The 26,904-nt window shown below is 36.0% G+C and overlaps 1 protein-coding gene across 3 annotated transcripts in view; it reads right to left on the bottom strand.

Moving 5' to 3' along the window:
- LOC110023117 (1-phosphatidylinositol-3-phosphate 5-kinase FAB1B-like) overlaps window positions 1–26,904 on the bottom strand; it is a 41,318-nt gene that overhangs the window by 8,536 nt on the left and 5,878 nt on the right. For all 3 annotated transcript variants that reach the window (XM_020722365.1, XM_020722363.1, XM_020722364.1), the window contains 6 exons: window positions 20,993–21,337; window positions 7,471–8,283; window positions 7,065–7,396; window positions 6,833–6,956; window positions 6,577–6,741; window positions 4,928–6,451 (listed from right to left, as the gene is read on the bottom strand). In XM_020722365.1, the coding sequence (XP_020578024.1) occupies window positions 4,928–6,451; window positions 6,577–6,741; window positions 6,833–6,956; window positions 7,065–7,396; window positions 7,471–8,283; window positions 20,993–21,337 (3,303 nt within the window). The remainder of the gene's footprint in view (window positions 1–4,927; window positions 6,452–6,576; window positions 6,742–6,832; window positions 6,957–7,064; window positions 7,397–7,470; window positions 8,284–20,992; window positions 21,338–26,904) is intronic.

Here is a 26,904-nt window from a genome sequence, read left to right as displayed (position 1 = left end):
CATGTTAACACATTTCAAATTGATAAAGTTTGGAAATTTTATTGATAAATAAAAGATGGAATATTTTTTTCATGTATGCAAAATTTAAATGATCAAGATGACAACGACTCAACATGACTTGAATTTTAACAGAAATTACATTGACAAAAATAAACTAGACTCAAACATACAACTTGAAAGATGGCATTGCTATCGATTAAGTTATTTTTCTTGAGTTCGTTGATAGAGTAAGTTGTAGTTTAATTTTGGAACATAAAGAAAAGAATAGAGATGAAGATCCATTGTCGATTTGACCAATCCAGTTCTTGCTACTGATGAAAATGAACCAACAGCTATTCAAGCTGCATGACTGGTACATGAGTTATAATATTTAAAAACATTGATGTCTCTCGTCATATGAATTGAGGCTTAAGAGTCAACTATTTAAGTTTTAAGCTATTAATTTATTTACTTTGGACACTAAAGGAATGAGTGTGCTAACAAACTGATAGGTTGCCCGATAGAAGATTGTGATACTTGTCCAAAATTAGAAATATTACTAAATATTTTTTGAAGTTCCTCAAATTGCTCCATGGTGAACGGGCTAAATTTTGAATTGTTATTGGTTGTGACAACATTTACACAATTCTCCCTATCGTATCTCTTTTTAGATAACTTCCAATCTTGTAGGTTTATTATGTAATTTCCAACATTTTTTTTTCACATGACCAAATTTCTTTTAGTAAACACAGCACAACCTTCCTTTCTTGGAATTGTTGTTCCGAGTGAAACTTTGAGTGCACAAGGCTGATCCTTCAACAGATGGTGTGGTGTGATGGTCTGTCATAATTAACTTCTTCTGCTCTCCTCCCCTCAAAGGTCTAAAAAAACCTCTTTAATGGTAGAGATGGGTTTAATTCTCATGATTCTCCTCTGACTCTTTATTGAATCCAAAGAGAAATTCAATTGTCCTTTTTTTGTTAAGTAATTCTTATATACAAGGCAAAGTCGTTAGGACATTTTTAAGCATAAACCTCATACATGTAATATCGGTTAAATAAATAATAATAATAATAATAATAATAACAATAAACAAATCAATAGTGAAGGATAAGTGATTCTATGATTTTGTCTTTTAGGAGTCGCAAGCCTCACTCAAACCAAATGGTCGAAGAGACATGAGATAAAGAGCAAGAGTGAGAGAAGGAAGAATCATGAGTAGCCCTAGCGCGCATGGAGGGGGAGTGTTAGACCTTGTTCGACATCGCATTCAAGCGAGAGAAGGTAAGACGCCACAAGCCTTTGTGCAATGAGAGGAAGAGGAAGAAGGAAAAGAACAAGGTGGCTCTTCATGTTGAAGCCAAAGGTCAAATTGCGCCTTCTTTGTGCAAGAGAAGAGGCGAGAGGAGGAAGAAGGGAGGTGTGCCACTTTCAAGAGGTGAGAGCTTCTCGTGTGAAGGAAACAAAGAGAGAAAAAGAGAGCTCGTACGCTTGCGGATAAGAGCAGTCAACCAAGCTTTTGAGTTGAGGGTTAATAATTTTATTTTGAAATTTGATATTGAATTAAGATGAGTTAATTTTTGTTTAAGAAATAATAATCGGAAATTTGAAAGTATAAAAAGCACAGAATAATTGGATTGGATTGAGGAATGTTGGCAATATTGGAGAGGGTTTGATGTTTTATTTAAGTTATTTTAGTTCACTAATTAAATGTTAATAAATTATATTAAATTCAATGAATTAATCATAGTGATTATAATATGTTAAACAGTTCAATTAAATGATTAGGGGTATTAAAATCATTGTTTGTGCAAAAGAAAAGGGGATAAGGAAATCAGACTCAATTTTACTTTTATTAAGATTGTTAAAAGAAAAATTTTTATTTTGCAGTATTTAATTATGATGAAATGAAAAACATGATCTATAGACAAAACAATAAGTTAAAGAATTTGAAAAAAATCATTTCAAATTCACTAATTTTATATTGAATTAAGATGAATTAATTTTTGTTTAAGAAATAATACTCGAAAGTATAAAAAGCACAGAATAATTAGATTGGATTGAGGAATGTTGGCAATAGTGGACAGGGTTTGGTGTTTTATTTAAGTTATTTTAGTTCACTAATTAAATGTTAATAAATTATATTAAATTTTATGAATTAATCATAGTGATTATAATATGTTAAGAAGTTCAAATAAATGATTAGGGAGATTAAGATCATTGTTTGTGCAAAAGAAAAGGGGATAAGGAAATGAAACCCAATTTTACTTTTATTAATATTGTTAAAAGAAAAAAATTTATTTAGCAGTATTTAATTATGATGAAATGCAAAACATGATTTATAGACAAAACAACAAGATAAAGAATTTGAAAAGCATCATTTCATAAGTGAGGTTGTTCAAGGCAAAGGTAGGTCATTGCTTTCTTATTTGTATTAAATTGACGATTTCTTTAAAAATGACATGCGTTATTGGATTTAAAATTCATGCTTTCCTTATTATATGCATATTGAAAGTTGAGGGATTTTTGACATGACAATAAATGAAATGGGAAAGGGTAATTGGTTGTTCAATGATTTTAAATGAAATAACAAAAAAAGAAATAAAATATAAAAAATTAAATCAATCAAGCTTTACCCTCTTATGATACTAGTTGAGGGCACAATTGTACCCATGCATGAAAAAAAAATAAAAATGACAAACGTGCACATTTTGGTGCAAAATTTTGAGGGTACCCACAAGTACAATTTTTTTAGAATAATTTTGGGCATGACGATAATCCTAATTTGATTTCTTAAAAAGGCAAATACTTAAACTGAAACATGAAGGGTTAACTTAAAATGAAAGCTTACAGTTTGATTAATTAATGAATCACATTTCTTTAGATATTCATGTATAGTATTTGCATATTAATTTAATGCATAATAAGATTGTAATTGCTTGCTGAGTTGTGGCAAATTTAATGTTGAAATTAATATTTCTTTCAAACAAAATTCTAGATTGATATGCCTGATATGAGAGTTGATTTACACAAATTCTAGTTTCTTATACTGTTTATTTTCGAGAAATATTGCACTGTTGGTTGGATTGTGATATTGTTTTAATTTCAAACAATGTTGTTGCTTTGGTTGAATTTGATTTCTGTTTAGTGTAGTTTGTAGTATTTTATTGACTCTTTTTATTATTAGAAGCTATGATTGTTTCTTGTATAAAATAAAAGAAAGGTTAATATAGTCCGACCGCAGTTCCATACTTAGTTAATTCTAAGCTATCAAGCTGTGTCGTCAAAATACATGTCCAATTGCAGCCAACAGTTGTGAAAGTGTTGAAATATCAAGTAACCCAATTATCTGTCGTTGATCAGGTGGTTTGATCTCAATCTCAAATAACCCTGAGGAGTTTTCAACGTTAGAAAAGGTTTCACGTGCAATTTCTCATATCTCTCTAATTGTCCTATAGATTATAAGATTTTCTTTACTTGTGTGTTCATGGAATTTAATAATCATGACATAAACATGTGATCGTCAATTTTCTAGTCCCGATATGTGAAATCTGTCAATTATGGAGCCTAAATTTTTCTTATGAAATGTCCATCTTTCACTCTGCCACTGATGTACATTAAGACGGATAGTGACTATTGAAGAAAATTATGTTCATGTAGTTGATGATTCATGACTAGATAAGAGGAGTTATCAGGTACGAAAGGAACTGAAAATGTAAGCTCAAATCTTAATGACTTCCGAGGAAGAAGATTGTGAGGCCATGATGTGTTTGATCATGATTAGATTGAAGTCCGAATCGAGAAAACCTACTGCTTGAAGGAAAGCAAGGAGAACCTTTAGTTCAACTGCTTGGCTAGATGAGCAAATAGGAACTAGAGGTAGGTGTGATGTTTGGCACTAAGCGAGAGGTGATCGGATCAGTTTCAAGTCGGCGATCTGTGAGATGTCAGCTAGAGCAAGCCAAGCCGATGATAGAAGCCTAATCGTTCATTGAATTAGCCAACGGTGGCAAACTAGAGAGGGAATAGTTTTGTGATTTGCTCGGTTTTGAATCAACAGAAATTGTTATGTTTGAGCAGTACAAACAAATCAACAGGACAAAGAGTTCTATTCAAGTAGAAGTGCTACAAGTCGAGCCCTAAGATCTTGTCCATGAGGAGACGAAGTAGCGATCTCAAGCAAAAGAGCTAAAGACGAAGCAACGACCTCAAGCGTATGAGAGGTGAGGACTCGTGGGTACTTGAGCGTCGAAATATAACATTGCACGACAATGTCGAAAATTTCTATGGATCCTTCATCATCGACGTTGATGCTGAAGCAAGTTTCGTAGCTTTGCGGATGGAGCAGTCGCTGAACAGGATACCACGGCAGATGATGTTTGCGCTCAATCGATAGAACAATGATCCCTGATCTCTCAGATAGGAGAAGAGCCTAGCTCTAATACCATGTAGAATTCTGGAAAGGAATTTTTATTTTTAGCTCCTTAATGCATTACACCTTACAGTATATATAATAGTATTGTCGGCACAAAATAAGAAATTGAAACCCTTTTAAATTAGGAATCCAACTAAATAAGATAACATAAAAATAGGAAACACAATTAATGACATATAATCTGAAGAAGGAAATAAATTCCTTCACAATCAAGCATGCAAGTGGACGCTTAGTTACAAGAATGAATTCTAATTGGTTTCTTAATTTATTATAATTTTACACTATTCTTCTGACTTGGATGTCAAAAATCCCCCCAAAAAAGAATGCAATGCACTCTTTTTGTTGCTGGCCAATTAAGCCCCACAACGATAAATCCAACACAAAAGGACGAAGCAAAGATGAAATTGGAAATAGGATGTTGCAATCATTCACCAACTAGATGAAAACATATAACATAAAAATGCATGATATAATAATGCCACAAATACATTGAAATTTTTAGCCCAACCATACCTGATAGATTCCAAGGATCTTGGCCAAGCAAGTTGGACTTCCTGTAGCAATTGACTCTGAAAGATACTTGAAGTACTCTGGAGCAAATTTGATAAACGATTCCAGCTCTGTTTTTGTGACCTGCTTTACAATAAACCTATCATCCAAGGATTTAGCAAAAAAGACATTGCTCTTGCCACCTTGTGCTCCCCACTTCTTGCAACGGCTGAGTGATCTTATGAAATCAAGTTCAGATGGGCAGCAAATTCTTCTCAAACTATCAAAATGTTTTGCATAGTAACAGGTTACGGTGTATTTTACTTTACCAAGAGATCCATCATCTGAAAAACAAACTCTTGCATGCAATGATTTACTAAATGCCAGTGGATCACCAACCAATGAGTTTCTGCTTGCAGTTTTGGTCAAAGTATGAACTTCAGGCGTTTTGATTACTTCAGAGGAAGCATCATCAACTGACTTTATAGGTTGGACATTTCCATCAAAAAATGACAAATGAGCTGAAGAATCTGTTCCATCCTTTGTTTTCTCGCAGGCATCAGATATCTGAAAATGGTAATCAGTTGAAGCAAGTGCATATGAAATGATACTGGTTGGTTCATCATCATAAATTGGAATAACAGTGCCATTGGCTCCATTAGGAAGAAGCAACCGAGCTCCACACTGATGTTCCAATTCCCTAAAAGAAGAAACATGAACAGGACTGTAATCACGAAGGGCATCAAATTTTCCCAAATTCTTATTCATCAGATTATAGAAATTCAAAAATGGCAATTTAATCCAGTTTGAGAGATCTCTTGAATTTCTTTCAAGCCTGAAGCTGTTCGTAAATTCAGTGGACTGTATTTCATCAGTTCCTATCTGTTCTTCTGAACTGTCAAGGGTTGCGACTGAAGATGCCACTCCAACTGAACTAGATAAGTCTATCAGACTACTTTCAGAAAGTTTAGACCTAATTTCAGAAAAATGAGACCTATCTTCACCAGTCCATTTTTTGTGTAAGCTTCCAGACAAATCGTTCATAGCAGAAAGGTGACCATCAGAAAGAATCCTATGGACAAGAACACCCGATTCAGGAGGATCTAATTTGTTATTTGATATAATACTTAGTGGAGGAAGGATTTTGCACTCTTTACTATGAATAGAGCCATGATCGATTTTTTTTAATTGATGATTTGAATCAGTTTGTCCCGTATTCTCAAGAGATCCTTCATTATGGTCGAGCAAATTTATAGCCCCCTTAACAGAATCATATTTTACAGAATCTAAACTATTCGAACCTCTAAATAGTTTAGGAGCTATATTTAAATCAACAAGCATTCCAATAGAACTAATCTTTTCCTTGCTCTTTGTCATGCCACTAAGCACTTCATGATTGTTTTTATCTGAGCCAGAAGCAAATAAGAGACGCTGATCCCACAGAAATGCCAGGAAAAGCAGTTGCTTTCTAAGCTTATTTATCTCAAGAATATCCATCTCTGGCTCCCCCTTTCTCACCCCACTTTTTACTACTTTATGAAAATATTTCTGGAGAAGAAAAGTTATAAACTAAATGAGAAGTGGCTAGTAAAGTGGAAGGAAGGTGGTGGTGGTGTTTATGATGATGATGAGGCCAACAAAGTTGAAAGGAGATGGAACATTTGCTCACTGACCTCAAATTCTTCCTTCTCCTTATTCAGCATTTCTTCAAAATCAACTATACTGCATCTACGGTCTGTATCATTACCCAGAAGAGGCTCTTTGTTTGGCTTCCTCTCTGCAAATTGACAAAGTGTGTTGAGTGCCTCACGGAATAAAAGTTCAGCCTTATCAGCAACCTGTAATCAGAGTAACATCAAAAGCTTCATTTAACAATTGAAAGAATCCAGAAAAATCATCACAAAATACTATACTCTTTAATCATCTAACATCATCTGCTTCTTTTTTAACCCAATCCTGGTGCTGGAAGCCGAAATCTAATTTTGGAGGCGGCAGGAAAACAGAATGAAGATGGATTGGTGCATAACGGAAGCAAGCAACCATCCTTCCAAATCTGCTAAACATTAGAGAGACTCAGAGGGGAACCCAGCAGAACAAGGCACAAATATATGAGTGACTGCTGAAACCAAAAAAAAAAAAAAAAAAGGCACAAACGATGTACCCATAGAAGCGCAAGCAATCCCTGTGTAATGAATGACCGCAGCTTGCGACTCTACTAGCAGCAGCATGATTTGAGAAGCTCAATTCTAAAAACTTCCCAAAAGACAAGCCCCAAGCAGCGTCAGACATCACAACTCTTTTAGTAGTAGGAGGAAATCCACCAATTCGAGGGCAGCACAGGCACCTGTGCCACATCCAAATTTTTCCATCACGCTCACCAGGGAGAAGGAACCCTGAAAGCTTTCTAACAGATATCGTCAAACTTCCTTGACGATGAGTATAGCAATGCACATGAGCATCCGATGGCATCGCACAAAAATGACATCGGTAACCCTGTCAGAAGCATAGTTAGTCAATCCTTCCAAGTTAGGGAAAATATTTATCAAATATAAGAAGAGAAGACTAACCTGGTCAAACAGATGATCCCTTAAAAATCTTCCTAAAGGTTTGTCAAAGGTGCCATAGTACTTGATTCGAAATAAATGTGCACGTTCACAAACAGTGCCCTTCCAAACACATCTGGAAGTCAGTGAAACCAAAATGCTCTGGTGGTCCGAGGAAGGAGAAAAATCTTCCTTTGATAATGCTTGCTCATCACCATCACTTCTATCTAGATGTGGAGTTGCCAAGTTGTTAGCACCTGGTTGTTCTCCAAAAAGTTTTCTTGGATCTTCTTGTGTATCATTAGAAGTAATTTTGCATTTCTCCAAATTTTCAGCATTATTATGACTGCTGATTTTGGAAACAAGATCACAGTGCATAATCTCCATATTTTTTCTTAATTTCGTAGCGTCAAAATGATCAACCAAGCCCAATTTGCTTTCCTGTATCGCACCCCAAGGTTGACAACTAATATTCTGAAGTTCTGATAATATGCATGTTGGTGATGAGTCAACAGCCATTGCTTTTTTTCTTTCTGCGAACTGTTCAACCTGACCACTCCTTTCTAAAGAATGACCACCCATATCCACTGATGAATGGATAAGATTAGAAGCAACCTGAACATATCCCGGTATTGTAGAGATAGATTTATTTGTATTGGATGGTTTATCAGGCAGTGCAACAGTTATAGGGGATTTCAAAGGAAGCTCTGGTAAAGAAGCACCTTCATCAGCTAAAAATGATGTTTCAAGAGCCAAATGATAGGCTGCAAAAACTCCATATTGGACAACGTGTTTAACTTTCTTCAATTCATCCCCATTCGCACCTTTGAGCAGAACCTGATACAAGACAATAAGAAAATAATAATAGCACGCATCAAACGGTATGACAGTAGACAATATTTCCTTAAACAAGATATCGAACCAATGTTTTGGATCAATCATACTAAGTGATATGAAGCATAAGGGTAGCAATTACATAATTTTTATAAGGGTAGCAATCACTTGGAAAGTATTAAAACTGAAACTCTGATACCATGTGGACTAAAATCAAACTTCAAATAGCGGCTAAAATTTAACAACATGACACTAAATTAGCTCTCTGCAACTTTTAATGATATGTTTGAAGTAGGCTAATCCATCCTGCAAACTCGAGCAAGATAGAATTGTTATGTGAAAATAATGCAGAAGCAGAGAAAATTCAAACACAAAAGGTTTACGTGGTTCAGTATTAAATCGATTCACCTATGTCTACGGGGAGGGAGATTTCACTAGCATCGGATGGTGAGAAAAAAAGACAGCTTGGGTTACAACTTAACACTTCGCAACACCATATACCTCTTATATGGGTCTTATATCCTTTATGTAGAGAAGGATTAGGCCATACAAGGAAACACACAAAAAAAGTAACGAACCAATTATAATATACCCATTAAATAAAAACCATAAATACAACAATCTCCACCTCATCTTTTACTTACAGATAAGTGAGAGATGAGCTCCAACTCCAAATCAGTTGCACAAAGATGGTTGCCAACGTACCCCCCTCCCGAATGGATCAAGCCTAGTGAAATTCTTCAAAATGTCCGATTGGGCAATCAATCCTGAGCTCGGATGTTCACCAAACTCCCGCAGTAGATGAATTTCTAGATTGGTAGTACCTTTGTGAGCATCTAGTCACAACACCAACTGCTAATGTCTAGTATAGTACACACCATGACATACATCAGACTGTCAACTGTGCTAGCATAAGGAACCGATCGCATATCTTTCATTTTCTGATCATTTTTAGGACATTGATCTGAACTCAATTGAAAGTGAGATACAATGGGTAGATTCACCGCCTTGCTCGAGTCATCAACCTCGAATTTATCCAACACCTTCCAAATATAAGCTTCTTGAGAAAGCCAAACCCATCCAGTCGCATTATCCCTAAGAATCTCCATGTCATGAATTCTGCGAGCTTCACCTAACTCCTTTATTTTAAAATGTTTGGGCAGTTTATTCTTCGTCCTATCAACCTCAATCTGACTGTCAAATGCAATCAACATCTCATCAGCATATAGAAACAAGTAAATGAACTCATTGTTGGCTAACTTCATGAAAAATACACAATGATTATACTGGCTCCTCGTGTACTCATGTCCTCTCATGAACTGATCACTCATACAAAGACTTGTCCAGTTTACAAACCAAGTATTTTGATAATCCATATTCAGACGACTGCAACATGTAGATCTCCTCTTGCAATTCTCTGTGTATGAATGCAGTTTTCACATCGAGTTTTTTCAAGATTAAAATTTGTTGTGCTACAAGTGTTAAGAGAACATGGATTGAGGGATGTTTGACCACTGCGAGAACACTTGGTCATAATCAATCCATTCTCGTTACGCAAAGCCTTTTGTTACTAATCTTGCCCTGTACCACACATCAGCTCCACGAGATCTTTCCTTCTTTCCATACACCCATTTACACCCAATGGCTTTCCTTCCTGGAGGAAGTTTCACCAACCTTCAAGTACCATTTTTTCTGAAGAGACTCCATCTTTTCATTCATTGTCGCTCTCCAAAGATCACAATCTGGGTTCTCCACCGTTTCTTTGTAGTGACAAAAAATTTCTGTCTTTGTGGCTGAAAGTGCAAAAGCAATGTGATCCCTCAACCAAGTTGATTTTGGGACATTCTGGCGCCTGGTCTTGGTCCTAGTCCCGGTCCTGGCAATAGATTCCTTAGCAAGAATCTCAACCACAATATCTACTTTCACCTCCTCCTAAGAACTATCAACAGGCACCTCCTGAGCTGCAATTGAATCAGATGTCTGAGTCGAAGTGGACGAACTCAGTGAAACAAATGGAGTTGCATCAAACTCCTACTTTTGTTGCATATCAGTGGTCCCAGTAGAACTCTCCACCTGCTTTGAGTCTTGATATTTCAATAAATTTGTCTCGATGAATGTAACATCCCTGCTAATGACAAGCTTTCTTTTTGACAAATCATAAAGTTTGAAACCCTTGAATCCAAGCCTAAAGCCAATAAAGATAGTCTTTTTTGCATGTGGTTCCAGTTTATCATTTTGCACATGGTATTAAGCTGGACACCCAAACACTCTCATGTGCTCATAATCTCTAGCAGGATGTCCTGAACACATCTCTTTTGGGGTCTTCTCCCCAATAACTGCAGAAGACAAGACGGTTCACCAAGTGATAGACATATTCTATGACCTCAGCCAAATAGATTCTATCCAAACCAGCATTGGATAACAAACACCAAACTTTCTCCAACAAATTATGATTCATCCTCTCTGTCACCCCAATCTATTATGGTGTCTCTCGAACAGTGAAGTGGTGGTTTGTCCCAGCTCTCTGACACTCTTGCAAGAATGCATCCGAAGTGAATTCGCCCTCACTGTTTGATCAGATACACCTGTATTTTTTAACAATCTGAGTCTTAATTCACTTCTTCCAAGTTATGAAATTCTTCAGTACTTCGCTTTTGCGTTTCATTGTGTACACCCAAACATACCTGAAGTAATCATCAACAAAAGAGATTAAGTATCTTCGCCCGTTGAATGATGTTGTCTTCGTCGGGACCCAAACATCTGCGTGAACATATTCTAAAATACTATGAATGACGGTCTCAAAAGATACCGGTGCCATTTTACGAAACACAATGCTCAAAGAAATTAAGTTTGCAAGTACTTACTTCTTTGATCAATCATTTTTTCACCAAATCCTGAAGTGAAGCCTCTCCAACATGAGCTACCCGCATATGCCACAACATAGTGGCGTCAAAAGAATTATTAGCAACAACAACTGTTTCAGTTACTATACTATACTGAAGATAGTAAATGTTGTGATGACGAACTCTTTTCATAAAAATCATTCCTCCGCGACATATCCTCAGAATGTTTGTCTTAATAACTATCTTGTAGCCCTTGGACTCTAAAGCCCCAACGGACAGCAAATTTTTCCTGATATCTGGAACATAAATTCTCTAATAGTATCATCATGCATCTTGATAAAGATACTCCCTACAACAATAGTACGACAAGCTTGGTCATTACCCATAGTAACCGCACTACTATCCAGCTCCTTATACATACAAACCACTCTCGATAAGGACAAATATGATAAGTAGCACCTGTATCCAAAATTCAGCACAAGTCATCTACAAATAAACTATGAGAAAATGCAGATAACGATACATCTAAATTCGTCTCTTCACATCTTTCTACAATGATATTGGATTTTCCCTCAGATATAACTTCCTTTCTCTTCTCCTTCAGCTTCAAAAAATCATTCTTCCAATGACCACTCTCTAAACAGAAAGCACAATAATTTTTCCCAAGATTGTGCCCATGAGACTTGACCCACCTTTGAGAAGTATCGTCGCTGACATTTTTTTTTACCAATTCTTCTTCCTCTTCTTAGATATGTCAAGTTGAAGTGTGAGTGCTTCAACTGATTCTATCTTTGCATATTTTTTGTCCATTCGACGGAACTCATAAATCAATAGTGTCGTAGTCACTTTGTCAGAATTCAAGACCTCCTTCCCATGAAAAAGAGTGTCATAGAGAAGTTTTCATACTCATCCGGGAGCGAATTCAGCAGAAGAAGTGCCCCGTCTTCATCTCGAACATCCAAATTAAACGGATCTGCTAACAGCTTAGTGAAGTCATTCAAGTGCTCATCAATAGTAACCCCCTGTCTCATCTGAAATCTATAGAGTCGACGTTTCATATGAAGACAATTCTCCACGCACTTCGTGAGACATTAGTTCTCCAACGTCTTCCACGATTTCCCTGCAAAAGTCTCAATCATCACCACATATTTGATTTTTTGGGTTAAGCAATTTTATATCAAGCCACAAGCACTCATTTTCATCTTCAACCAATCTCTCTCTAATATCTCCTCAGAACATTCCTCGCCATCCAGGATTTTCTCCAAATTTAGAAAACACAGCGCATCCATCACCTCACATTGTCACATGTTAAAGTTCTCTTTGTTGTTAAATTTTATCATATTAATTTTGATGGGATGTGTAATCACCTGAATCGACTTTTCCACCGTCATAGCGAATGTTAAAGAAACTGACATCATATTATCAATTATTTTTGCTGCTATTAGAATATTTTCCCAGAAAATTCCTTTAGCAGAATACCTGAAAAAAATAAAAAAGACAAACAATAAAAACAAAATTTTAAAATAATAATTTTTTTTCTATTTCTCTTTCCTATTTTATGCTTTTTTTTTCTAAAAAGAAAAAAAATCTTTTTTTCTCTATTTTCCCAAACCAAAAATCACTTAAAAAAAGCTTTCCTTTTTTTTTCACGTCTCTTTTGCTTTCTTCCCAGAAGTTTTTTTACTATTTCCAAAGCTTTCCTTTTAGACCTTCTGCTCAGACCTTCCTTTTAAGCAGCAGAGGATTAAATGTGGGAGCGGGAGCTTTCTTTCCTTGGCTGCGGCAGGGAAATATACTGAAGGAATATTCGTTCAAGAGCAAGTAAGAGATTCCTTCCTCTAAATTCTTCTTCCCGTTTTGGACAGCGCCACCCTTCGGGAAGCCTCCTCCAGTAGACCTTGCGTTGGATTTAACCGGGCCGCGCCTCCTCCCGCCGGTCGCTGTAACAACCGCAGAAATTGCCACTAGTGCTGCTGGACCCACCAAAACCTCCGCCGGAATTCCATCGTTGCGATCCTTCTCAAGCTGCACACGCCAACATGTTGCACAAAATGCTGGCAACACATGCCAGATTTGCTGTCATTGACTGAAGAAGCGATCATTGGTTTGTAATTTCTCGAATAATGTCATTGCGATCAACATTTGTAATATCGTTGTGATCCTCCTCGGCAAACTGAAGAAGCACAGGATGTACTACTGTTTGCAGTTCATAGTTCTGTTGATGACTAGATACTGGATTCAGATGTTTCTTTTCATACAACTTTCCATTGGGAATTGATATGAAATTATGTTGTCGGTGACTTTGGAAAAATATATCTGGCAGATAGAGAAGCTTTGAATGTGGTATGAATGAGAGACATTGATATTGTAATTCCTAACAATAATAAGTGGACTATGCAAAACATCAGACACATTCCTGAGTTGAAGAAAAATCTCATTTCTGTTAGACAGCTCGATGAGTGTGGACATTTAGCGGTGTTCCCAAATGACACCTGGAAGGTTACTAAAGAAGCACTAGTACTGTCTCGGAGTAAGAAAACAAATACGTTATATATGACTACCAATTTAATTAACAGTGTTGAAACTACTGTTGCAGAGAGCACGACAGAGTTGTAGCATTGCAGATTTGGCCGCATGAGTCAGAGAGATATGAAGGAACTTCATTCCAGAGGCAAGTTAACAGAACTGAAGTCAGTTGATCTCAACATGTGTGAGAGTTGCATTATGGGGAAATAGAACAAGATCTATTTCTTGAAAAATGGAATGACGTCAAAGGCAGGAAAACTGAATCTTCTACACACATGTGTGGGGACCTTCTCCAGTGGCATCTCTTAGAGACTCTCATTACTACGTCGCATTCATTGATGATCGTAACAAAAGGGTATGGGTCTATTTCTTGAAGCATAAATCAGATGTATTTAGTGTTTTCAAGACTTGGAAGGTCATGGTTGAGACAGAGACAGACTTAAAACTGAGGTCTGAGGTCTGAGGTCTGATAATGGTGACAAGTACATTGATGGTAGGTTCATGGAGTATTGTGCAGCTCAGGGCATCAGAATGGAGAAGACTATTCCAGGGACACCACATTCCTCCAGGGACACCACAGCAAAATGGTGTTGCAGAGCGCATGAACAAGACCATTAATGAGCAGGCTAGAAGCATAAGATTGCACGTTGAACTACTACCCACTTTCTGGGCAGCAGCGGTCAGCATTGTTGCTTATTTGGTGAGCAGGGGGCTATCCGTTCCATTAAACTGTGAGTTACCTGAGGAGGTATGGAGTGAGAAAGAGGTGAAATTTTTTCACCTTAAAACCTTTAGATGTCTTTCATATGTTCTCATTAATCCTGATGTTCGTAGTAAGCTTGAGGCTAAGTGAAGGAAGTGTCATTTCATTAGTCATGGAGACGAGGCATTTGGGTATCGTTTCTGGGATGATCAGAATCAAAAGATCATAAGGAGCAGAAATGTGATTTTCAATACGAAGGTTATGTACAAGAACAAGTCCCGTACCGTTTCTGCAACAACACTACAGGAATCTTAATTGGTAAGGTTTCATGATTTACCAGAGGTCACAGTGCAAGGCAGAGATGCAGGTGACAAGGAGAGTGGGTTCGGGGCATCCACTCCTACTATTCCGCAGTCAGTTTCAAAGCAGTTTATCCCTACAACTGCAGTTCATAGGTCAGAAAGGACTAGAAATTTTCCACAGCATTACTCTCTAACTTTGAATTACATTCTGCTGACAGATAGTGGAGAATCACAGAGTTATGAAGAAACCTTGCAAGATGAAAATTCGAGCAAGTGAAAGCTTGCCATGAAGAAAGAGATAGATTCTCTACTATAAAATCAAACTTGGGAGTTGGCAAAATTTTCACCTGGGAAGAAGACATTACACAACAAGCGGGTGGACCAGATGAAGACCGAGCATAATGACAGTAAGAGATACAAGACTAGACTTACAAAAGCTTTTCAACAAAAGCATGATATTGATTATTCCAAGATATTTTCTTCTGTGGTGAAGCTCACAACCATCAACATGATATTGTCTATGATGACTACTGAAGATCTCTTCCTTGAGCATTTAGATGTGAAGTCAGTCTTTCTTCATGAAGTCCTTGAAGAATTTATCTACATACACCAACCTGAAGGATTTGTGGTACAGGAAAAGGAAGATTCAGTTTGCAGACTGAAGAAGAGTTTGTATAGCCTGAAGCAAGCTCCTAGATAGTGATATAAGAAATTTAATAATTTCATGCATAGTACAGAGTACAGCAGATGTCAGGCAGATCATTGTTGTTATGTCACGCATTTTAGCAATTCTTATATTGTTGTACTGTTATATGTGGATGACATGCTTATTGCAGTGGCTAATATTGATGAGATCAATAATCTGAAGGAGCAGAAGTCAGAGCATATTGCAATGAAGGATTTGAGAGCTGTAAAACAAATCTTTAGTGTGAAAATTGTCAGAGATAGAGTCAGAGGCAAATTGAGACTCTCTCAGGCTGAGTATGTGAAAAGAGTACTTAGCAGGTTCAATATGGATAATGTCAAACCAGTTGGCATACCCTTAGGCAGTCACTTAAGACTCAACAAGAATCAGTCACCCAAGTCAGAGAAAGAAAGTGACCACATGAGTAAGGCTCCTTATGCTTCAGCTATTGGACCACTTATGTATGTTATGATTTACACCAGACCGAATATTGTTCATGCAGTGGGAGTTGTCCGCAGATACAAGAGTAATTCAGGAAAGAAACATTGGAAAATTGTGAAGTGAATCTTGAGGTACCTAAGAGGCTCTTCAAAAATTTGCTTGTGTTTTTCAGAGAGGTACAGGGCTATATTGATGTTGATCCAGCTGGAGAAATTGATACCAGAAGAAGAAATACAGGCTATATTTATACTCTTGGTGGCAGTGCAGTATCATGAGGCTCTAATCTGCAAAAGTTAGTTTTGTTGTCTACTACAGAAGCTGAATATATAGCAGTGTCAGAGGCTGCAAAGGAGATATGACTACAGGGCTTCTTGGAATAATTGGGCAAAAAGAATCAGAAGTACATTCTCTACAGTGATAAATTCCTTGTCAGGAATCAAGCATTTCAGTCCAGAACCAAGTACATTTAGATCAAATATTACTTCATACGGTCATTGTTGGACGGACAGTTGTTGTTTGAGAAAATTTGTGAAAACAAGAACACTGTTGATATATTGAGAAAGGATGTTACACTTGAGAAGCTGAAGTTGTGCACAACTTCAGTTAATTTGCTAGCTTGAAGACAGGAGTCTTGAATTGTAGAGGTGGAGGATATCAGTTTGAGAAAGAAGGAAGAGAACGATGTTGCATGTGTGTCGGTCTCCAAGTGGAAGATTTGTTGAGTGTGGAGAGTAGTCAAAAAAAAGAAGGAAATAACTGCTCCCGCCTCCTTTACCTGTGAAACGAACCTCCCGCTCCTTTAAATCGTGAACCAGAACCTCCTCCATATCTTCTTCTGCGACCGACTGGTACAGAAGAGGAAGGCTTGTGACCGAACCCTAGAAGAAGGAGAAGAGAAGTGTCCGAACGCCAAGAGAATTGCTTCTCCTCTGTTGTTCGGACCTGTGAAGGAGCTTCAAGCATGAAAAGCATTTTGGGCTTCCTCTTTGTTTTATTTGGGCTTTTTGCTTCAGTGTGAGGTATCAAGAGGGCGAACTCCAAGGAAGGTGTGTATCTTGCTGTAGAGAGAGAGGAGAATAGAGAGTGAGAAATTGAGAGAATTTCTCTTGTAAGTCGAGACAATCAACAGTTTGTAATTATTTGAGTAACAAAATTCTCTGCAACTTCGTGTACATAGACAATTTATCGAACCGCGTAAATTTGTGTTCATTTCTGGTGTGAATTTTCTCGTTCCAAATTTTTTCGTTTTCTCTGTCAATCATTCTATATTTATATACCACAACACTTCCGACTTTTTTTGGCCGAATGTAAAGTGCTATAAAATAGAAAAGATAACTGAAGGAACCTGACTGAAATAGTGCGGGTTAGCATACAGCCTGGGAGATTTAGACTCAGAGCTAAAAGAAACTGGAAGCCCAAACTGTTCACATGTTGTGTGGAACAGAAGAGACCAGAGTAAGGATCTAGGATAGTAGATGCAAAGCTGGATCGAACCTCCCTTCAAACTAAAACCATCAAACATTGGGCAACTGCTACAACTTTCGACAAATAATTACAAATGTTGCATGGACTAAAACACAATTTCAAATTGTATCTTAATCCTCACTAAAATTTAACTTTCACATTTATCGCGTCACATATAAACAGAGTTTCATTATTTTACTATATTTCAACTAAATCCTATATAAGATTTTAAGTATGGATTTTTCATTTCATATACTTTCTAACTCCTAGTTTAGTTTCTCATTATAACATTTCTTTAGAAAAACAATAATTCTTAATTAGAGTTACAATTGAATGAAAACTTGAAAATCAAAATTACCAAAATCAATTAGAAACCATAAAAGGCTGCAACATTACTTACATTCTAATGCCAATAAAAACATGCCTATATAAAAACAAGACAAGAGAAGAATAAGAAAACTACAATAAAAAGAGAATATCCTTAACCATGAATATATATTAAAATAGTAAATACTATAGATTCCTGATAAATATTAATCACATGTAATAATATTAATATGGAGCTTATGATTCTAATATTGGTATCATCTCCCCACAAACTCAAGAGAATATACCAAAAAAGTTTGAGAATTTGTATGATGCAAAAGTAACTGAGAGATCCAAAGTAAGAGATGTTTAATAACTTTGAAATTTTTAATCCATAACAATCAGTGCGAGAACAAAACTTTCTAATGGAAACCAAAAACAATCTAGAAATCTATATTGGACCAACAGTTACAGAGATTCAGGTGATGAAATTATCACGGGATCCTCACAAGATCTTCATGAGATCTTCATAGGATCTTTAAAACAAGAGACGAATAGAAGAGCAACACATGTGAGATCTTCAGATGTAAGTGTGGGATCCAAGTTGATGCAAGACCTTCAAAAAATATAATAAAAGAAAAAATGCTCACAAAGCAACAAGCAAGTAGACAGAGTAGCAAACCCCAATAACAGCGCAGAACAGGCGAACTAGGGACCCCACACTCTAGTAAGTGGATGTGATCAACAACAACAAAAGAAACAAGAATGAGAAGCAAAGCAACGACGAGGAGAATTGAACAGCAAGAAATGTGCTTGGGGAAAAAACATAACTGTGAGTGAGCAAGTAAAAGAAAAAATCAATGAGCTTTTGGACAAGACAAAAGTGGTAGCAACCCAGCTACTGATTAGCGAGCTCTCATACAATAGTAAAAAGATAATCTCAAGCAATGAGACATAAGAGTTTGAGATTTTTACATTGATATAATGTTAGAAATCATAAAATGCTACAACTTCACTTGACTGATTCTAATGCTAGTGTTAACATGCCTAAATAAAGGTAAAAGTATTAATGGGTAAAAAAACTATAATAAAGAAGAATATCCTCAACAATGAAGACAAACTACAATAATAAATACTATAGATTCTAATTAATATTAAACACATCTGATAAAATTTATACAGTAAAACTATAATTCTATTAACATGATCAAAAATCATAAAAACTACCCAACTTTATGACCAAAACAAATTCTAATATTCAAAACCATGGGTATTCAAGTATACAATAAATATGATTGTAAGGTGATATTATAGAGGTAGGGTATTGAAGCTAATGGTGACAGTTATAATACTGCCTTGTTCTTTATTTCGAGAAAACAAGGCATGTAAAATAAGACACACACACACACACACACATATTTAGGGTCCACTCATACAACCAATCTTATTTTATTTAAATTGATATATATGTATGTATATATATATACATATATATATATATATATATATATATATATATATATATACACACACACATAAACTCATATGTACTATCAAAAAACTAAATAAAAAAATTTTTCAAGACATTTTTTCTTAGCTTTAAAAGAACTTTTTACCTAAAAGCCCATGAAATTATTCTAGTGCATTCAGCCACAATGCTTAATGCCATCCCATGTTACCTCACTAGCCAGAACCACAAAGGTGGCATCAATCGAGACTTGGCCACGTACTTTTTGTTAGCCTTTGCTAAAATATTGCTTCAGTGCTAGTATTATCATTAATTATGCTAGGAAGTTTTCTACCTAGCAACATATATCAAGGTTGTGCATCAATCAATACATTAAATTTAGGTATTTCACCTATTCTATTAGCATGTAAAGGCAACAGTTTCTATTAAAGATAAGATATACCTCACTATATGATCAATTAAGAATAATACTGGTTAGTAAGAATGTTCACAAGTTGTTTAAAGCTGACAAATCCAACAAAACCAAACATATCATATAAGTGCGATTTGATTTTTACATGGAATTTAAACATTTTGGTTGCTTAATTGGGCTCAATTTTGACATTTGGTAGCCTGGAAAACACAAAACTAACCTAATATCTAATAATTCAGTAAAAATGTATTATATCTATAAATAATAGCTTGATCAGATGCACGGAATGCTGGTAAATGCCAACTCATGCATAATCAAATTCAATGCTTGTTTTGCATTGAACAAAACCAATCAAAACTCATGTGACGGATGTAAATGGTTAGATAATATGTTTTTTATGATATAATGATATGAACTCCCTTGAATGCTTACTAATAATTAGTAAACTATCATTTATTTTGTACTAACTTATTTTTATGTGATTAACATATATATTGTCTTTCTATTCATAATGTTACCGCAGATTACAATTATGAGTATTCAATTTTGCTGATAGATCACTGTGATTTATTTAATATTTTAAAATTAAAAGTTTGGAGTAACAAAATGAGTACCATAAGAGAAAATATGTATAGAAGACAATGTCAATAATTAAGAAGGTAAATTTACAATAGATCCTCATCATCATAATTTCTTTTTATCCTTCCACTCCACATCTTGCATGCACATCTCTCCCTGTTCGTTCCTCTTTGTCGCCTACCCCCCTTCCTTCCTCTCGCAACAAACCGCAGAAGCCCTCTCCTACCTGAATCCCTCATGATACAAGTTGAGAAACCAACTCCGGGATCAAAACGTACAGAGAATCGTGATACAGTCGTGATCAGAGCTTGCTAGGAAGGCGACTAGCGATGCAGTCGCGATCCAGCACCTTCGTGACCGAACCCTGCGAGACAATCGCAATCAGAGCTTGCTAGGAAGGCGACTCGCTATCATGCACGAAGAACAAACCCTGTAAGACAGGCGCAATCAGAGCTGTTGGAAAGGCGAAGGCAGGAAGGCGATGACGTGAACGACCTTGCAATACAGTCGCAATCAAAGCTTGTTGGGAAGGGCAAGACTGAAAGGCGATGACGTGAGGCGGCTAGGTTAGTCTGTGATACCAATAAGAATAACTTGCTCAAAACCTACTTTGTACATTAACAGGGCATTACATTGTTTTACAGATAAACCCCTAGACTTCTTCAATACTCCCTTTTTTCCAATAGGACCCTAAATTAGGTCCAATTTTCAACAATATCTCTATCTTTCAACATTATAAAGGAAATAATAATGATGTTAAGTTCAATCCAAATGCATCTAATTCTTTTCTTATGGAATTAACAAACGAACCAATTTCATAAATCATTCTGGCCAAAGGTATGTATTGGTTAGTGAAGTATCAAGAAAAAAAAAATCTCTGAAATTATCATTTTATGACAACTGCAGCAATAATTAACAAGACAGTCGATGGCTGGCATTGAACAATTCACATAAACAGAATGCACAAGTCAAGTAAAACTTACAGTACAGCCAAGTGGCTTTCGGCAACCTTCGAAAAACATCAAAGTCTTTGTTAATTTGTTTCCATTTTGACCAGCACTTCCATGTTCTTCAACAAACCTATCCACATGGAACAAATCACAATGGCCTAGCTTTAACGATGACAGATGGTCAATTGAAGGAACAATCTGAGCACCAGTACAGCGAGATATTCGTTCCAAAAGCGGCCTTTTAATATTCAAAACAAGAGAAATGTTCTTTGCAAGAAGATAATCTTGTGCATAACGAGACACGGATTTTTCAACCAGAAGAACATTGGGATGCTGAGCATCAATTTTAGCAACAGCCATCTTCAAGTGGTCCATTTCCTGCGAATAGAGTGAAGTGATGAAGTGAGATGTACATGTAGGAAAACATTCTACCCCATTATATTCAAAAATGAGTAAATGACAAAAGCGGCCACTAAATTTTAGTCCCATACTTCTCTTAGTGTCTAGTTTATCCATCAACTTATGAAATACTGATCTTTTTGGTCCTTCCATCATCTGTTATGTGGAAGTGACGTAAGTTGGGTTGCAAGAAACAAAAGTCTAGGGTGCTATCATTTTTTTCACTCGTCTACTCTTGTCACAGTTTAATTATGAATCAGAAACTAGCCATCCATTTCTTTTTATTCCAGGACTTTATTATAGAGCTATAAATAGTAAATATTGTATTAGCATAGTATAACATCTGAAATAATTATTTAGCATCTAAATGACACTTGGACCAACATAAGCAACGTTTATCCACATTAAAGTGCAACAAGGATAATAAAAAATTGTTGATTTTTTTCAAAATTTGACGCCTTTAACCAATGCATATCCTATAATTAGCCAATATAAAATTTATATTTACATATCAATAAAGCAATTGAGAGTGATAAAAAGAATTTGCAATCTAAACTCATGGAGGATAGGGATTCCTTTTGTTGAACTGAAGCATTCTCAAATTTTTGAACTTGTTATGTTAAAAGTTATCAACTATGTCATGGGTTGGAGGATACTTTGAAAATATTAAGATCTAAAACTACAAACCAAATCCTATATATATAAAGTAGCCAAGGTCTGTGATACGGTTCTAGAACACCTAGAGGTAATTAGGCAGAGGATTTACCAGGGAGGTGGTCATGAAATAGCAAGGGAACGCAAATATGCAAGGTCAGCAATATTTGAAAGGGGTATGAGGTAAAATCTGCTGTTGGACCGCGGATTCGACATTGATCGTTGGCTGTTTTGGTTGAAAATATAAAAGACACCCATGAAAAGGCGCAATACGGTGGTCAAAGTTGACCACCTATTCTTGCAGAAGCTATAGACACAACTTGCAAAAAGAAAAAAAGGATACAACACTCCTTCGAATAGAAATCAGAAATACAGTGTTCAAAACCCAAACAATAGCAAAAAATCTCCAAAGCAGGTAAAAAAAACACATAAATTGGTTCCTAATAGAAAAAAACTCTAAATAAAAATAAGGAAATAGGAAATAAATCAAAATGACAAGTATCTCTGCAGAAAATGCCAAAGGAGCGGAAATTGTTTGTTTTGTCTTCATGTGATCACAAAAACATCTATTTCCACAGTATGGTGGAATTCCCATAATACAGTGAACACTCCCATACCATTCTCCCCAGCTAGGAGAGGCCTCTCCCTATTCTCTGGAAAGAACTAGATCCCACAGCCGGATATTTTTTCCCACAAAACATGTAAGGAGGTTTCCAAAGCTGCAGTTCACCACTCCTGTGTGGTCAGCTACCCGTGGGTGCCCTGTTGAACCAAACTGAAGTTCTAACTTACCCAATAGCGTGCTCCAAAAATGGTCGAGTTCACCTCTCTATCTTAAGTAATGCTCTTGGGTATATCATGAATACAAACTACGTCCTTCAAATATAAATCTGCAGAATGTGATGTGTCCATTGTCTTATGACAAGAAATAAAATACGTTATCTTGAAGAAATGATCAACAACCATCAAGAAAAAAATTATAATGTTGTTATGTCTAAGGCAACTTCACTACAAAATTTATGCTCATGTCCATCCAAGATATTTGAAACACATGCATCATTCCAAAATCTACTCCGGTAGAATAAATAGTCATCAATCTATAGCACAATCAGAGATAAAGCTACATCAAATAATATTCTCACAAATCAAGACTCAACCATCAAGTTTAACATATTTTTGTAACTTCTCGTACTCGATTGGTTGCATCTCATAGGTGAGTTAGTTTGGCAGAAAAAAAATCCTTGACTGAGATCTACGACATGTTGAATTTCTTTCAGTGGTAGCCATCTAGGAGGCAAACTGATGTTGTTAGTCAGGATACCTAACAACTCTTTCAACAGGGGTTGCCCCTTTTCTGGTATCGGCTCATCGGACTTAATACCTTCTAGAACAATTAATGCTAATCATGGTGAAGTCTCTCATAGGCTTAGCTTAAATTACTAGCCTCTCTCCCTTGTCAGCAGCAAGTTGATTCTCTCTGATGTCTTCATCTCTCTTATGTCATTGTTCATTTCTTAAAATGCTCCATGCTCAATGAAAGTAATGATCCTCGTGTTTGGGCAATTCGACGCAATGTGTCCAAAATCATGACACTTAAAGCAGTTCTTGATTGGGATGGATTTAGGAGCATTGGCGGTTTCCACTTTTCTCCATTTTATATGGGTTTCTCCCCTGGCAAGGTTTACTTGGGTGCTCCACTAGATGTATTATTTATGTCTGATCCTGGGGTTGAACTCTGTCTGTAAGGGGTGATGATTATCCGGTGATATTATTTCTCCATCTTTAAAGCTAGTGCCTGTACATTAAATAGAGACCAATACGGTTACAGTTGCGTAACATTACTGATAGATGACCTCGGTCCTCTAAGATAGATTGTCACTGTGTGCTCCTTTGATTCAACCAACTGGCATTTCAGCGTGAATTGATCAAATTCAATTTGTTACTCCTCCACGGAAGAATCTCTTTAACGCATATCATGGAGTTTTAAGAATAATATTATGTCATAATATGTGGGAAAGTATTTACACTACATCTTCATTTTCATCTTAGAATAGGTGGTGATTTTTCTTCTACCCATATGCTGACGAAGATACTTCAAGTACTCTCACCACAAGAAAGCATTCTTCTTAAGCTTGATGGTTGCCAATTTAACTATTTTGTAATGGGGAATGTCTTTGTACTCAAAATTTGTTCCACTGTTTGGAGTCACCGATAAATTCATTCGGATTTATATAACTGTCAAAATCTGATAAATCCAAATTTACACAAAGATTGTGATTTTTCCTTTGATATTCCATACTAAATCGACGTGGCATCGACATTTCATCACCCGAAGCTTCTTGGTAAAAATGATTCATTTTCTCTCGATTAGATGAGTCGTCATTGTGGCTATGGGTAACCTCACCAGATTGTCTCTTCTAAAAGACAGCAAGTCTTTGTTACGGTTGGAGGATTTCTTACGTATATCCTCAATAGTGATTTCTTAAGTACCTCGTTGAGAATTTCTCCTTAGCGGCATGACGTCTCATCCTTCCAACTCAAATTTCAGCTGGATCTAATACCATATGATATCGTTTTAGAGCTCCTATGAGGTGGTTAGGAAGGGTAGGGGATTTAGCAGAAGGGTGATTGTGGAATAGCAAGGGAGGAAAATAAGCGAGGTCGACAATAATTGGAATGGGCACGAGATCAAATCTGTTGTTGGACAGTAGATTCAACATAGATTGTCGGTTGTTTCGACTAAAAACAACAAAAATACCGACGAAGCAGTTTGGTACGAAGGTCAAGGATCTTCACCATATGTTCCAGCACAAGCTAAAGAAACACCACTTGCAAAAGAAAAAGGATAAATCACTGCTTGTGATAGAAATCAGAGATACAATATCCAAAATACATAAACAATTGCAAAAATTTGCCAAAACTGCAAAAGAAACATAAATAGGTACATAATAGAAAATAATTCTAAATAGAAACAAAGAAATATGAAATAAATCAAAATGGCAAGTATCTCTGCAGAAATTGCCAAATGAGCGGAAATTATTTGTTTTATCTTCCCACGAGGAAACATATTTTTCTAAAGTACTAAGGAACTCTCATGATTTAGAATTATGGGATATGCAATTCCGTAATTTAGCAGGCGCTCCTGCATCAGTCTTTGAGACAACAAACATCTAAAAAAACTTCAATCAATGTGAACTATGACCATGATTTTCTATAAGTGCGTGAAACAATAATCAAATAATAATCTTCAACAACTCAAACACCCCAAGGATGACCACATTGAAAAAGAAAATCTCAACCAGATGGGCTAATATCATTACATTGCCCTCACACCCTATGTACATCACTTTCGAACCTAAATTGAGGCAAACAACACACACACGGGAGCGCGCACGTACATACAAACATATACAAATATCATAATATTATAAAATTTAAAAAAAAGGTTTAGAAGAAGTATATCACCTCAAGCTTAAAGAAAAATTCATCCACATTTACACCAAATTGTTAAAAATAACAAATTTAAGATTAACCCAATTCCTTAAATAGGCCATATCATATTAAGCATACATCTATGCTTGCTTACAAAAAAAAAATCTCACACCAAAAAATATGTGACCCGTGTTATCTGACCATATGATTTTGCCCCTAAATATTATCACAAAAATAATGGTTACTACCAGAGCCTCTAATTGAATGGTTCATTGCTAAATGGGACAATTATATTTCAATTATAGCCAAATCCTAAAGGCTCTCCAAAAGCTCCATCTCGAGTTGTAAATAACATGATAAACTTGGTAGAAAAGAAAATCCTCTATTAGCTAAAATTGACTCAAAATTATTTCATTATATTATGCCAATTTGTATAATAGTTTGATCATTCATCAAGTATGAAAAGAATAAAAATAATTGAACAGAAGATAAAAACAATTTAAAATGCTATTTTTAATTATGTATTTAACCAATCAAAGTCATCAAACACACCAATGTATTTAATTCCAAGGCATTTAAAATTTATTCACATTGAACATCAGAATTTACTTCTAGTGCAATCAGAAGCATCCATTGAGCCAATTGATGATAAATTATGGTGAAGAGATTGAATGGTTCTAAACTTACATTTGATAATCATAAATTGAAATGGGAGCAGAATGACTATCCATATATATGTATGTATGTATATATAATATATAAGATATGATCTCCGATTTAGGAATATAAATAACTCAGGCGCAACCTTAGCATTAGGTTCATCAGGAGATTCAACTACTAATGCTTGAGTATCATCATCACAGTTTCATCTACAAAACTGGGTTCTTCATAAATCAACTCAAAGCATGGTGCAGATTTTCTAACTGGTCCAAGCAACATACAAGCCTAAACTTCTAGAATTCATAGAAGTTTTTAAAACTTTAAAGTGTGACAAACAGGCATATAAAATGGTTCATCAACATCAAAGAATGGACTAGGATAGGAGTGGATGCAAAAATTGTATGCATAATCATCATATGATCTTATGAAGGTTTTTTTTTTTTTGGAAAGGAAATCGATATTTGACAGAGGCCCAAATATCGATATTTGACACACACACACACACACACACACATATATATATATATATATGAGAGAGAGAGAGAGAAAGAGAGGAGGGAGGGAGGGAGACTACTAACAAAGCTGCTGCAACGATGAATCAAAACTGGACAACAGTTTGTCACCCGTTGGTATTCAAGAGCTCCTCCCAATATATATATATATATATATATGAGAGACAGACAGAGAGGGAGGGAGGGAGACTACTAACAAACCTGCTGCAACGATGAATCAAAACTGGACAGCAGATTTGTCACCCGTTGGTATTCAAGAGCTCCTCCCAGAATATTATATATATATAT

This window comes from Phalaenopsis equestris, unplaced genomic scaffold, assembly GCF_001263595.1.
Source record: "Phalaenopsis equestris unplaced genomic scaffold, ASM126359v1 Scaffold000212, whole genome shotgun sequence".
Taxonomy (NCBI): Eukaryota; Viridiplantae; Streptophyta; class Magnoliopsida; order Asparagales; family Orchidaceae; genus Phalaenopsis; species Phalaenopsis equestris.
Note: the sequence above shows the minus strand (reverse complement) of the source record. Positions and strands in the feature narration are given on the sequence as shown.